The sequence below is a fragment of the Sander vitreus genome, chromosome 8 (assembly GCF_031162955.1).
Source record: "Sander vitreus isolate 19-12246 chromosome 8, sanVit1, whole genome shotgun sequence".
Lineage (NCBI taxonomy): Eukaryota > Metazoa > Chordata > Actinopteri > Perciformes > Percidae > Sander > Sander vitreus.
Window position 1 is genome coordinate 1,158,395 of NC_135862.1, and position 15,952 is coordinate 1,174,346.

Genomic DNA, 15,952 nt, shown 5'->3' on the forward strand with positions numbered 1-15,952 from the left:
TTACGTGAGGTGTTTACGAAGGTGTTTACGTGAGGTGTTTACGAAGGTGTTTACGAAGGTGTCTACGTAGGTGTCTACGTAGGTGTCTACGTAGGTGTCTACGAAGGTGTTTACGAAGGTGTTTACGTAGGTGTTTACGAAGGTGTTTACGAAGGTGTTTACGAAGGTGTTTACGAAGGTGTTTACGAAGGTGTTTACGTAGGTGTTTACGTAGGTGTTTACGAAGGTGTTTACGTAGGTGTTTACGTAGGTGTTTACGTAGGTGTTTACGTAGGTGTTTACGTAGGTGTTTACGTAGGTGTTTACGAAGGTGTCTACGTAGGTGTTTACGTAGGTCTTTACGAAGGTGTTTACGAAGGTGTTTACGAAGGTCTTTACGTAGGTCTTTACGAAGGTGGTTACGAAGGTGTTTACGTAGGTCTTTACGAAGGTCTTTACGAAGGTGTTTACGAAGGTCTTTACGTAGGTGTTTACGAAGGTGTTTACGAAGGTGTTTACGAAGGTGTTTACGTAGGTGTTTACGTAGGTGTTTACGAAGGTGTTTACGTAGGTGGAGCTTCAATGCAGCAGGCTGAGAGGAAGTGGAAATGGAACTGGTGAGCAGAAAAAGGGTTGTTTGGCAGTACTTTCAGTCAAAAGAAGGCCATTCAAGTCCAGCTACATGTTCAATCTGCAATGCTGATTAGTCTGGTGGTGGCCCCAAAAATCTGGATTCGGTGCATCCCTAATTTCTACTATCGCCTGAAAACAGCAGCAGGCTGCTGCAGTTTAACCACACAGATCTCTGCATGTCAGACTGCTTGGTTATAACTCTGCATTTCTCCGTTCTCGGCTGAGATTGGACGACGTAGCGCTGCATGAATTAAGCCAGCGGATACCGGACATTTTAGCTGATTAATCGACTACTACAAGTTTAGCAAACAAGCAAATGTTCTAACATCTGGAAGAGAATCAGAGTTAACTTCCTGTAGGTCGTAGCCAAAGCAAGTTGCAAGCAAACGTTAGCTGGCCAATGCTAACGCGACACGTTTGCTGACGTGTCGGGGTGCGTTTTCAGAAGCCTGGTGTTCAGTTTCCTGTCCCAGAGGAGAGAAGAACTAGAACATATTCACATTTAACAAGCTGACATCACACAAGTTTACCTGATTATCATAAAGAATGACTGAAACTGATTAATAGATTATCAGAATAGTTGGACATTAATGTAATAGTTGCCGTCAGCATTCACATCCTATGTTCTTCTCCGTATTTATTGTTTTTCCGGACCCTTCTTCACATGAACTCCTTTCCACATTTTTCAACATAGAAACTTCATTCCAACATCCAACCGTTCAGCACGGTCAGGACGTTCCTGCTTCTATAACATCTCCATAACCTTCATACTTTCTGAAATATTCAACGTTTTCGGGGAAATTTCCCACATTCAAGTGAACGGACGGAATTTTAAAAGTTGACACAAATTCATACATTTTCAACTGTTACCTACTCATTCATACATTCACCGAAAAACACCATTACTCTTTAAAATGTTCCACATCATTCATACATTCACCGAAAAACACCATTACTCTTTAAAATGTTCCACATCTTTCATACATTCACCGAAAAACACCATTACTCTTTAAAATGTTCCACATCTTTCATACATTCACCGAAAAACACCATTACTCTTTAAAATGTTCCACATCATTCATACATTCACCGAGAATTGTCCATTACCGTAACATTACCATTACCATTACGTTACCATTACCGTTACCTACTACCGTTACGTTACCATTACCATTACCGTTACGTTACCATTACCATTACCGTAACATTACCATTACGTTACCTTTACGTTACCATTACATTACCGTTACCATTACCGTTACCATTACGTTACCATTACCGTTACCATTACCATTACCATTACCGTTACCATTACCGTTACCGTTACCATTACCATTACCATTACCGTTACATTACCGTTACCCTTTACCGCTACCATTACGCTACATTACCATTACCGTTACCATTACCGCTACCTTTACCCCTACCGTACATACCGCTATTACATTACCATTACCGCTTTACCATTACCGTTACCATTACCGCACATTACCGCTACGTACGTTACCATTACCGCTACCATTACCGTTACCACATTACCGTTACCATTACCGCTACCATTACCATTACCATTACGTCTACGCTACCATTACCGCTACCATACCGTACCGTTACCGTTACCATTACCGTTACCTTTACCGTTACCGTTACGTTACATTACCATTACCGTTACCATTACCGTTACCTTTACGTTACCGTTACATTACCATTACCGTTACCATTACCGTTACCATTACCGTTACCATTACCGTTACATTACCATTACCGTTACGTTACCATTACCGTTACGTTACCATTACATTACCGTTACATTACCATTACCGTTACCATTACCATTACCGTTACCATTACCGTTACATTACCGTTACGTTACCATTACCGTTACGTTACCATTACCGTTACGTTACCATTACACCGCTACCGCTACATTACCATTACCGTTACCATTACCGCTACGCTACATTACCATTACCGTTACCATTACCGCTACCATTACCGACTACCATTACCGCTACATTACCATTACCGCTACCGTTACCATTACCGCTACCATTACCGCTACCATTACCATTACCATTACGCTACCATTACCATTACCGTCTACCATTACCGCTACCATTACCGCTACATTACCATTACCGCTACCGCCATTACCATTACCGCTACCATTACCATTACGCTACATTACCATTACCGCTACCATTACGCTACCATTACCGCTACATTACCATTACCGCTACGTTACCATTACCGCTACGCTACATTACCATTACCGCTACCATTACCGCTACCGCTACCGCTACCATTACGCTACCATTACATTACCGCTACATTACCGCTACCGCTACCATTACCGCTACGCTACCATTACCGCTACCATTACCGCTACCATTACCGCTACGCTACATTACCGCTACCGCTACCATTACCGCTACCATTACCGTTACATGCTACCATTACCGCTCACGCTACCATTACCGCTACGCTACCATTACCATTACCATTACCGCTACGCTACCATTACCGCTACGCTACCATTACCGTTACCATTACCGCTACGCTACCATTACCGCTACGCTACCATTACCGCTACCATTACCGCTACGCTACCATTACCGCTACCATTACCATTACCGCTACCATTACCGCTACGCTACCATTACCGCTACGCTACCATTACCGTTACATTACCGCTACCGCTACCATTACCGCTACATTACCGTTACGTTACCGTTACCATTACCATTACCGTTACCATTACCATTACCGTTACGTTACCATTACCGTTACCATTACCGTTAGGTTACCATTACCATTACCGTTACCATTATTCTTAGTCTCATTCCAGCTACAGATCTGCTGCCTGATCTGGTAAACTTGCACCAAAATAATGGACCTTAAAATAATGTTTCCAAAATCGTTTCAGTGGTTAATTAACTCGTAACAGGGTGAACGGCGCTTCCTGAGTGAGTGAGTGTGTGTTTCCCTGTGTGTGTGTGTGTGTGTGTGTGTGTGTGTGTCTCTTTGTGTGTGTGTGTGTCTGTGTATCTGTGTGTGTGTCTGTGTGTGTGTGTGTGTGTGTGTGTTTCCCTCTCTGTGTGTGTGTGTTTCCGTGTGTGTGTTTCCCTGTGTGTGTGTGTGTGTGTGTGTGTGCGCGCGCACTTTCCGCACTTAACCGCACTATGCAAGTTTGCCAGATCAGGTAGCAGATCTGTAGTTTGAATGAGGGGGATGTTTAAGCTCCTCTGGCCGCTGTAGCGTACTGTTTCAGCTCCTACTCCAGAGCAGGGCCTTCCCCTTCTCCCTTCTCCTAGGTGGACTTGATTGGTCGAACTTATAAGTCCCGCCCACTGCCAACTCAGAACTTGCAGTCAGAGCAACAACCAACAACGGGACATTTTTAACAGTTTTCACCATCTTATTCATCACTAAATTCACTTCTGACAACGTTTTAGGTGAGAAATTAACGGTTTAGATTTTTTAATATAGGCAGTCTTGCGAAAATTTATGCTGAATTGACAATTTGCTTCAAAGTTTTCGGAGTTGAGGAGCTCCATGAAGTGAGGCGACAGCCAGCAGGCGCCTGCCCCGGCTGCTAGCTCGTCGCTGGGCCAGTCACGCTCAGAGACCCCGCTGTGAGCTGGAGGTCTCTCAGACCAGACACACACACACACACACACACACACACACACACACACACACACACCTCGCTGTGAGCTGGAGGTCTCTCAGACCGCTCTCGTAAATAAGAGGCTTTTATTTCGCCGTTGACGGTGACACATGTCCATCATAAGATTAACGGGAACCTGTGGTTAACTGTCTTTTCAGAGTTAAACTCCACAAGCGTGTCCTGCGGCTCGCCGGCCGTCACACACACACACACACACACACACAGTCACACACACACACACACACACACAGTCACACACACAGAGACACACACACACACACACACACACAGAGACACACACACACACACACACACAGAGACACACACACACACACACACAGAGACACACACACACACACAGAGAGACACACACACACACACAGAGACACACACAGAGACGCACACACACAGAGACACACACACACACACAGAGAGACACACACACACAGACACACACACACACACACACACACACAGAGACACACACACACACACACAGACACACACACACACACACACACACACACAGAGAGACACACACACACACACACACAGAGACACACACACACACAGACACACACACACACACACACACACACACGTCCACAGCGCAGCAGCAGGAAGAGGCGGGGTCTGTTCAGAGTATCTTAAAGCCCCGTCTGTGTTGAGCAAAACCTTGGGTGAATTACTCAGAGTGGCCTGATGAGGAGGTGCAGCCACTGCTGACCATGTCCGGCCTCCTCCACGCTGCTTTGTTGTTGTATGTGGCGCTAAGGTCTAGTGACGACGCTATAAAGACTGTTGCCGTGCTTGCGTCGCTCCCTTACCCCTCCTACCAGTCCCTATGGCCACTTGGCCAGTGGGAATGCAAACGGAAAAAAAGATTTTGGGGGAGAGTAGTTCTTAGAACTGGTTAGAAGTGTACTTTTCCTCTAAAAAGTACAAGTACTATCCGGTCGGAAAGCATCTATAATTGTAACGGTAACGGACACAATTCCGCTTCCAACCTGTAGGGGGACCGAAGAGGATAAGTTCTCTAGTGTTGCTTTAAAATGTTCCTCCTCTTTCAAACATACAAGGTTCTAGTTTTAGTTTTAGTATTTAAGAGCTCCACAGTGGCGTTACTCAGCAGTGCCGGGTTATTTCGTTGCCCTCTCCTGATTGGCTGTGTGTCGTCCTCCAGGTCAGGCCCAAGCCGTCAGCGCCTACCAATGTGCACATTGCTCCGGCGCCACCCCCGCCCATGATGGCGGCCCCTCAGCTGCTGCAGCGGCCCGTGATGCTGGCCACCAAGCTGTCGTCCTCACTGGCGTCGGCGGCGCCCATCCACCAGGTCCGCATCGTCAATGGGACGCCTTGCAGCAAGACGGGCGCCACGCCGCTCACCGGCATCGTCATCACCACGCCGGTGTCGGCCGTGCCTGCGCGCCTCGCCAGCCCAGCCGCTGCCCAGGCGCCCGGCCTCACCCCCATCCTCACCCCGACCCCCGCCAGGCCAATCCAGATCAGCAGCCTCACCCCCGTCACCAAGGTAACGACGCGTCCTTTCTGGCAAGATTTCAGATGGTTTTCTCACTTTTTTGCTTCTGTTTGTTTTTTTTCAATGTTTTTGTTGCTTTTCCATATCTGGGAAGTCCTTCTTGGCGAACCCTTCTTGGCGAACCCTTCTTGGCGAACCCTTATTGTTGAACCCTTCATTGATTCCTGTACTTCAGCTGTTTTCTTCTTCTCCTCCTTCTCTCAGCAGACGGTTAAATCAGAAGGCGGAGCAGAGCAGAAGGTGGCTGTTAGCCTCCCGTCCTCCTCCACTCCTCCGCTGTCTCCTCCTCCTCTTCCTCTGCCCAGATCCAAGAAGGAGGAGAACCCAGAGGTACCGCACGGCACGGGGACAAAAAACAGCACAACAAGACAACAACAACCGACATAATAGCACAACAACAAGACAACAACAACCGACATATAATAACAAGACAACAACAACCGACATATAACAGCACAACAACAAACATTTAAAAAAGCAGGCAAAAGTGACAAAAACATCTTTAAAATATAGCTGCAAGCAGCAATGAGGGGGCCAAGCAGGACACTAGCAGGAATGGCGTTGCCATGGCATGAGCAAGCACTCACAGCAACTTTGATGGCAATTGGATAAAGAATAGCTGAGATATCAGCTCATTTACTAGCGCCCTATATGTAGAGAGTTTGGCCAATTAGGGAATCGAATGTTCTGAGCTATCCCGTTATGCGATTGGTTCAGAGGTGGTCACGTGTTTCATGGACTCCATGTTTGATGCCAACATTCATCTGATTCCCATTGAAATAGTGCAGGGAATAGTGGAAAAATGTAATAAATTATTAAAAAAATGACATAAATCACTGAATAAATGCCCAACTGTTGCGCGTTTGGCTGCAATGAAAGACAGGGAAGAGGAAAAAGACTTCACAAGTCCCCCCCCGTGAACCAAAAAGGCAAAGTATGGGAGCTGTTCGTTATTGTGTGAGGTAAATGTCAATTTCTCTCTTTGATATAACAAATTACATAGGACAAATATAGTAATACCATCGTTAATGTGTACTGTATCAAATGAAGTTTGAGTAAGTTAGCCTTATGCTAGCGTTAGCTTTTTCGCTAGCACTCCATGTACCTAAATGCTTGTGATCTTGACATAGTCATATGGCTTTTGGTCTCGACCGAGTCCATGTGTCTTTATTATGTTTATAATAATATTGGAGGGAAAGTGAAACACAGCTTGGACGGGGATGCTGTTCAGCTTTTCACAAGTTTAGACAGCTAGCTAACGCTACGCCGACGTTTGATAACGTTAGCACAACAGCGTTAGCCTAGCCTGCTAGGTAAATATTACGACTGCCTTCAGAGTTTCCTATATCTGCGTCCACGTTGTCAACATAAGACCTGTGGCGTTAGTGCTCCTTTTGTACCATAATTTTATTGATTGAAATATTAAGCTTCGCTCCTACGAGATGGGTGGGTTTTTGTTACGTTACACACAAAGCTAACTGGCTACAGTTAGCCTGTACGTATGCTAGCAGACATTAGAAAGGTAAACACTGCTCAGAGACTTATTAGGCGACTGGTCACTCACTACATGGGCATTTTTTAGAGGCCCATTTACGATATAGAAGGTGAATATACAGTGGAACTTTTCCAGAAGGGCCTTTTACGTATTGACAAACGTTGATAATAACATATTTATGCCTGTTTATGGTGAAAATAAGATAGCATATTCGCCCCATAGGGTTACACTGTAGAGTCATCTGACGTTGGTAACCAATATGGCGCCCATGATTTGAGTTGGCCATACTCTCTATAGGGTGCTTATTTACTTTGTTACAGTGCCCCTAGACGCCAAATTACACCAATGTCCTTCTGCGTTCTCACAATCAAGTGCCAAGTCCCTGTACCAAGTTTGATTTCGATACGTGTTAGCGTTGCAGAGATATGAGCCTTTTTCCTGTGATTATAGCGCCCCCATAGTGGTCATAGGTCCATCCATCCATCCATCTTTGTCCACTTATCCGGTATCGGGTCGCGGGGGTAGCAGGTCCAGCAGGGGACCCCAAACTTCCCTTTCCCGAGCCACTTTAACCAGCTCCGACTGGGGGATCCCGAGGCGTTCCCAGGCCAGGTTGGAGATATAATCCCTCCACCTAGTCCTGGGTCTCCCCCGAGGCCTCCTCCCAGCTGAACGTGCCTCCACCTAGTCCTGGGTCTCCCCCGAGGCCTCCTCCCAGCTGGACGTCCCTCCACCTAGTCCTGGGTCTTCCCCGAGGCCTCCTCCCAGCTGGACGTCCCTCCACCTAGTCCTGGGTCTCCCCGAGGCCTCCTCCCAGCTGGACGTCCCTCCACCTAGTCCTGGGTCTCCCCGAGGCCTCCTCCCAGCTGGACGTGCCTGGAACACCTCCCTAGGGAGGCGCCCAGGGGGCATCCTTACCAGATGCCCGAACCACCTCAACTGGCTCCTTTCGACGCAAAGGAGGAACGTGAGGAGCTCGGAGTAGAGCCGCTGCTCCTTCGCGTCATAGGCCACCAAATGTATTTTACGTGCTCAGGATTGGGTCTTGAGTCCATGTACAAAGTTTGGTTTTGAATATTAATACGCAATAGAATAACTTTTGTGAGGCATGGTCTGAAGATCATCTGTGCCAAATTTCGTGAAAATCGGACCAATTTTGTGACCTGTGAAAACTTTTTAGTGTTTTTTTATCAAATCCAATATGGCGGAAGGTCCAACATGGCGGATATTGACATCATGGGGTGCGTTGAGTTTGGCGTCATCCAAGGATTCCAAATATATCTCGATGTTCAAAATCGGGCATACGGTTCAAAAGTTAATCACATGGATGCAACGCCAACTTTGACCCATTGGTGGCGCTAGACTGCCTGTGGTGCAGACCTAAAACTTGGTGAAATGAATTATGGGACTGTCCCGAATCAATGTGCCAAATTTCACAACTTGTAATGGCGTTTTCCCATTACGTGGTACCTGCTCGACTCTACTCGCCGTTTTCCGTTGCAGAGTTTAGTCCCGCCTCAGCGTGGCTGGTCGTCATAGCGGCGCCGCAGGAAACTGCCGTGACCTAACGCGACACCCAGAACGTGGACGGTGTGTTGTTGTCAGAAGACACATTTAGTTTCAGATGAAGCTGGAGGCAGCAGAAATAAACACAGCTGGCTGAACTATTTAAAGATGGCGGGTTTGTTCAGGACACCCCCGTCTGTCACTTTCACGTCACCTTTTGGTATCGCCTCAGCTCGCTGGGAACCTCGACTGAGGTGGTACTAAAGAAAGTACCTGTTAGAAAATACCAGGGACTTTTTAGCAGGTACCAGTACCTGTTAGCAGGTACCAGGGACTTTTCAGCAGGTACCAGGGACTTTTCAGCAGGTACCAGGGACTTTTCAGCAGGTACCAGTACCTTTCAGCAGGTACCAGGGACTTTTCAGCAGGTACCAGGGACTTTTCAGCAGGTACCAGGGACTTTTCAGCAGGTACCAGTACCTGTTAGCAGATACCAGGGACTTTTCAGCAGGTACCAGGGACTTTTCAGCAGATACCAGGGACTTTTCAGCAGGTACCAGTACCTGTTAGCAGGTACCAGGGACTTTTTTTCGTAATGGAAAACCAAAAAAGGCGAGTAGAGTCGAGGCGAGTCGAGCAGGTACCATGTGATGGAAAAAGCGCCATTACTGTACGGTTCTATGGGCTGCCATAGACTCCCATGGCAGAGGAAAGATGTGTAATAAGTAGAATCACTGCTTGGCCCCCAAAAATGGCGTAAAAATAGACAATATTTCATGAAAAAGCCACAAAACTTTAACAAAGCGACAAAAACTAGGTGGGCACATTTTTATGTTTTTTTTTACTGGGAACCTTAATTGATTTGCGGGCCGAATCAAAGTCAGCGTGGGGCCAGATTTGGCCCGCGGGCCTCGAGTTTGACACACGTGATATAAGTGATTCTCTGATTCTTTATTGTTTGTTCTTCTAAACTTGTTGTGAACTCTGTGTTCCAGAAACTGGCCTTCATGGTGTCTCTGGGCCTCGTTACACACGACCACCTGGAAGGTAAGCGATTGTTCTGCGTCTGCGTCCCGACGCTGCAGCCGCCAACCTTTCTCAACGCTACCGTTTGCTTTTTTTTTTTTTTATTGCAGAAATTCAGAGCAAAAGACAGGAGCGGAAGAGGAGAACGACAGCCAACCCGGTGTACAGCGGCGCCGTGTTTGAACCAGAGGTACTGTAGAAATATTTCTATAATCTAGTATGCTGTGTAGCAGTTCAGAAAATTCTGAAGCCTGTTCACTTGAATGGGGGAAATTTCCCCCAAAAATGTTGAATATTTCGAAATTATGAAGGTTATGGAAATGTTGTATAGAAGCAGGAACGTCCTAATCGTGCTGAACGTTTGGATGTTTGAATGAAGTTTCTATGTTGAAAAATGTGGAAGGAGTTCATGTGATAGGAAAGGGAGGAGAGAGAGAGAGATTATTATTAAATATTGATAAACATTGAAAAATAGTAATGCTGGAGCTCTCTACAGCAAGGATTAACAAAGCCAAGTCATCTACTATAGATCTGTGGAGAAACACAGCAGCACAGGTATCAGTCCTGATGACCTCAGCATCACAGGTATCAGTCCTGATGACCTCAGCAGCACAGGTATCAGTCCTGATGACCTCAGCAGCACAGGTAGCAGTCCTAATGACCTCAGCATCAGAGGTATCAGTCCTGATGACCTCAGCAGCACAGGTATCAGTCCTGATGACCTCAGCAGCACAGGTATCAGTCCTGATGACCTCAGCAGCACAGGTATCAGTCCTGATGACCTCAGCAGCACAGGTAGCAGTCCTGATGACCTCAGCGTCACAGGTATCAGTCCTGATGACCTCAGCATCACAGGTATCAGTCCTGATGACCTCAGCATCACAGGTATCAGTCCTGATGACCTCAGCAGCACAGGTATCAGTCCTGATGACCTCAGCATCACAGGTATCAGTCCTGATGACCTCAGCATCACAGGTATCAGTCCTGATGACCTCAGCGTCACAGGTATCAGTCCTGATGACCTCCGCGTCACAGGTATCAGTCCTGATGAGCTCAGCATCACAGGTATCAGTCCTGATGAGCTCAGCATCACAGGTATCAGTCCTGATGACCTCAGCAGCACAGGTAGCAGTCCTGATGACCTCAGCAGCACAGGTATCAGTCCTAATGACCTCAGCAGCACAGGTAGCAGTCCTAATGACCTCAGCAGCACAGGTAGCAGTCCTAATGACCTCAGCAGCACAGGTATCAGTCCTAATGACCTCAGCAGCACAGGTATCAGTCCTAATGACCTCAGCATCACAGGTATCAGTCCTAATGACCTCAGCAGCACTGGTATCAGTCCTAATGACCTCAGCAGCACAGGTATCAGTCCTGATGACCTCAGCAGCACAGGTAGCAGTCCTAATGACCTCAGCAGCACAGGTAGCAGTCCTAATGACCTCAGCAGCACAGGTAGCAGTCCTAATGACCTCAGCATCACAGGTATCAGTCCTAATGACCTCAGCAGCACAAGAACTAGAGGAGAGCGACTAGGCAAGATGTGATTCCTGTTTTTGTTTGTTTGTTTTTGTCAGAGGTAGGGGGGGTGGGAGAGGGTTGTTGTTCTTGTTCAATGGGTGTTTATCTGTTCTGTATGTTTAAAAATATAAAAATAATTAAAAGTATTGATCTAAAAAGAGTTTAACACACATAATAGAAAACAAAAGGCAGGACGATGTGATGGTGATTGTTGTGGAATCCTACACATTAAACGCAGAACAACGTTCCAGTTTTTAACATTTACACTTCTGTGTTTTTCTCCACTTGTTGTTGTTGTTGTTTCAGAGGAAAAAGAGTGCAGTGAGTTACCTGAACAGCCCTCTGCACCAGGGGACCCGGAAGAGAGGTGCGTATGAAATCCTCGTCTACTGGTCTGAGACCTGGTAGACCAAAACAATAAAACGTTCTCCAAAAAATTATATATATATATTTTTAAATATTTTTCTGAAATTTTCTGTTTTCTAAAATATTTAATCTTTTCACTCAGAATATTCTGAACTTTTAAATAAATTAAACGTATTTTTTTATTTTAACTTTTATATAACTTTCATCAAAATATTTGGTCTTTTTATCTACGAATATTTGATGTTTAAGCTGTTTTAGAAAGCAGAAGTTCAGTAGAATAGACACTAATATCTGACTCGGTGCTAATAACACGCTGTAAACAAATCCTCCCTCTTCCTGCTTCCTGCTTCCTGTTGCTTCACTCAGGTTTACGGCTACATCTCCACCGTTACGTTTTGGTTTTTAAAGGTGCTCTGAGCAATGTCACGCGTTTTTTAGGCTACAATTTTTTGTCACATACAGCAAACATCTCACTATCTGCTAGCTGCCTGTCCCCTGAACACACTTGTAAAAAAACATCTCACTATCTGCTAGCTGCCTGTCCCCTGAACACACTGTAAAAAAACATCTCACTATCTACTAGCTGCCTGTCCCCTGAACACACTGTAAAAACATCTCACTATCTGCTAGCTGCCTGTCCCCTGAACACACTGTAAAAAACAACATCTCACTATCTGCTAGCTGCCTGTCCCCTGAACACACTGTAAAAACATCTCACTATCTGCTAGCTGCCTGTCCCCTGAACACACTGTAAAAAAACATCTCACTATCTACTAGCTGCCTGTCCCCTGAACACACTGTAAAAAACATCTCACTATCTGCTAGCTGCCTGTTCCCTGAACACACTGTAAAAAAACATCTCACTATCTGCTAGCTGCCTGTCCCCTGAACACACTGTAAAAAACATCTCACTATCTGCTAGCTGCCTGTCCCCTGAACACACTGTAAAAAACATCTCACTATCTGCTAGCTGCCTGTCCCCTGAACACACTGTAAAAAACATCTCACTATCTGCTAGCTGCCTGTCCCCTGAACACACTGTAAAAAAACATCTCCTCACTATCTGCTAGCTGCCTGTCCCCTGAACACACTGTAAAAAACATCTCACTATCTGCTAGCTGCCTGTCCCCTGAACACACTGTAAAAAACATCTCACTATCTGCTAGCTGCCTGTCCCCTGAACACACTGTAAAAAACATCTCACTATCTGCTAGCTGCCTGTCCCCTGAACACACTGTAAAAAACGCGGTCTCTGTAGACAGCCCAGGCTCCACAAACGGCAACAACAACAATCTGTGCCAACCTGCACCACCAAACATAACAAACAGTCTTCCAGCCAATAACCGACAAGAAGGATTTTGGGGTCGGGGGTTAGTGCGCGGAAGGGAGGGGGAGGGAGGGGCGAGCTAGTCTCGTTTTGTTTGAAAATACTTTGAACGTCAACAAGAAGTAACGTCACCCAACATCTCTTAGAGCACCTTTAAGAGTCTGAGTTTGGAGCCCAAAGTGATCTCGGTGCACCGAGTGTTTCTATCTCCAGTAGAAGAACTAATCTCTGTTTAAACTAACACGCCCAAAACCTCATATCTCCTCATCATCCTGGTATACTGGACATGAACAGTTAGTAGCTTTAAGTCTCAGAGAACGAGACGTCGAGACCGATGAGACCCAATCAGGAGGAGAAACGTTGGCGCCAGTGTCGGACACGCCAGAGCAGGGGGAATGAGAGGGGGAACACCAGAGCAGGGGGAATGAGAGGGGGGAACACCAGAGCAGGGGGAATGAGAGGGGGGAACACCAGAGCAGGGGGAATGAGAGGGGGAACACCAGAGCAGGGGGAATGAGAGGGGGAACACCAGAGCAGGGGGAATGAGGGGGGAAACACCAGAGCAGGGGGAATGAGAGGGGGAACACCAGAGCAGGGGGGAATGAGAGGGGGAACGCCAGAGCAGGGGGAATGAGAGGGGAAACACCAGAGCAGGGGGGAATGAGAGGGGGGAACACCAGAGCAGGGGGGAATGAGAGGGGAAACACCAGAGCAGGAGGAATGAGAGGGGGAAACACCAGAGCAGGGGGAATGAGAGGGGGAAACACCAGAGCAGGGGGAATGAGAGGGGGGGAACACCAGAGCAGGGGGGAATGAGAGGGGGGAACGCCAGAGCAGGGGGAATGAGAGGGGGGAACACCAGAGCAGAATATATTCCTTTTTAAAACCAAAACGTAGCAGTGTAAATGTAGCCTAAATCTCCTGCCTGATTTCTACTTTCACACTTTCTCACGAACCAACTCAGAAAAGTAAAAACGCATCAGAGGTTTTGCCGCCTATCATGCGTAGGCAGCTTTAGCATCTGACACGCCACAGCCGCCGTTAGCTTCAGCTCTCTGCACTAACACTGCTGTCTGTGCTTCTGACTTCCTCTTCCTCCCTTTTCCCGCTCTGCCGTCTCACGCTAGCCAACGAAGACTCCCTTTCCAAGGTATGTCATACAGACTGTTTGTTTTTTGCTTTCTTCCCCCTTCTCCATCTTTTCTTTTCTTTTGTTTTTGTGTTTTGTTTTCCGTCTTTTGTCGTCTGTCTCATTTCACCCAGGTCGCCCACCCAAATACAGCAGCGTCCCGGAGCTGGGCAGCCTCACCCCGACCTCCCCCTCCAGCCCCGTCCGCCCCCTCCCCCCGCCCAGCCCCAGCTCTGGGGATGTAAGTAACGATAAGACGGGGGAGACGGACAAACCCCATCACACACAATCCTTATAGGGAGGCAGAGTCCCGCCCTCTTCCCCCTGCGGACCGTCACGGGACCTTAACGCAGGGACGAATGTGTCCGGTAGTGAACGGGGAGAGACTACTGATTTTCTGATCCCGTTTGACTTGAGCCATGAATTACATACAAGATCATTTATCAAGTGGAGAAAGTCTCAGTTTGTTGTTAAACTGTTGAAGTATCAGACTGTGAAAATGTGTCACATTTATTTTAAGCACAGAAGTCAGAATATTTGGAGCTAAAAAGTCAGAATATTTGGAGCTAAAAAGTCAGAATATTTGGACCTAAAAAGTCAGAATATTTGGAGCTAAAAAGTCAGAATATTTGGAGCGAAAGTCAGAATATTTGGAGCGAAAAAGTCAGAATATTTGGAGCGAAAAAGTCAGAATATTTGGAGCGAAAGTCGGAATATTTGGAGCGAAAGTCGGAATATTTGGAGCGAAAGTAAAGTCAGAATATTTGGAGAGAAAGTCAGAATATTTGGAGAGAAAGTCAGAATATTTGGAGAGAAAGTCAAGTCAGAATATTTGGAGAGAAAGTCAGAATATTTGGAGCGAAAAAGTCAGAATATTTGGAGCGAAAAAGTCAGAATATTTGGAGCGAAAGTCGGAATATTTGGAGCGAAAGTCGGAATATTTGGAGCGAAAGTAAAGTCAGAATATTTGGAGAGAAAGTCAGAATATTTGGAGAGAAAGTCAAGTCAGAATATTTGGAGAGAAAGTCAGAATATTTGGATTGAGCCATGAATTACACAGATGATTATTGTCAGTTTAAAAGATAACTTAGCGTGTGGAGAAAGTCTGTTTGTGGTAAAACTGTTGACGTGTCAGACTGAAAATGCAGAAAGACTAAAGACTCGTCATTAGTATTTTGAGCAAAAGTTTTTGAATATCTTCAGCAAAATGTTAAATATTTATTCAACTTGGTTTTCTTTAAATATTCTGACTTTCTCTCCAAATATTCTGACTTTTTAGCTCCAAATATTCTGACTTTTTAGCTCCAAATATTCTGACTTTCTCTCCAAATATTCTGACTTTTTAGCTCCAAATATTCTGACTTTTTAGCTCCAAATATTCTGACTTTCTCTCCAAATATTCTGACTTTTTAGCTCCAAATATTCTGACTTTCTCTCCAAATATTCTGACTTTGTTCTCCAAATATTCTGACTTTTGTTCTCCAAATATTCTGACTTTTGTTCTCCAAATATTCTGACTTTTGTTCTCCAAATATTCCGACTTTTGTTCTCCAAATATTCCGACTTTTTAGCTCCAAATATTCAGACCTTCGCTCCAAATATTCTGACTTTTTAGCTCCAAATATTCTGACTTTTTAGCTCCAAATATTCAGACTTTTTAGCTCCAAATATTCTGACTTTTTAGCTCCAAATATTCAGACTTTTTAGCTCCAAATATTCTGACTTTTTAGCTCCAAATATTCTGACTTTTTAGCTCCAAA

General features: G+C 45.7%; 1 protein-coding gene across 1 annotated transcript in view; it reads left to right on the forward strand.

Annotated features, from left to right (window-relative positions):
- phf21ab (PHD finger protein 21Ab) overlaps nucleotides 1–15,952 on the forward strand; it is a 56,106-nt gene that overhangs the window by 30,526 nt on the left and 9,628 nt on the right. Inside the window, 6 exon segments of the mRNA XM_078256308.1 lie at nucleotides 5,466–5,813; nucleotides 6,027–6,152; nucleotides 9,819–9,870; nucleotides 9,960–10,039; nucleotides 11,677–11,737; nucleotides 14,327–14,433. Coding sequence (XP_078112434.1) covers nucleotides 5,466–5,813; nucleotides 6,027–6,152; nucleotides 9,819–9,870; nucleotides 9,960–10,039; nucleotides 11,677–11,737; nucleotides 14,327–14,433 — 774 coding nt within the window.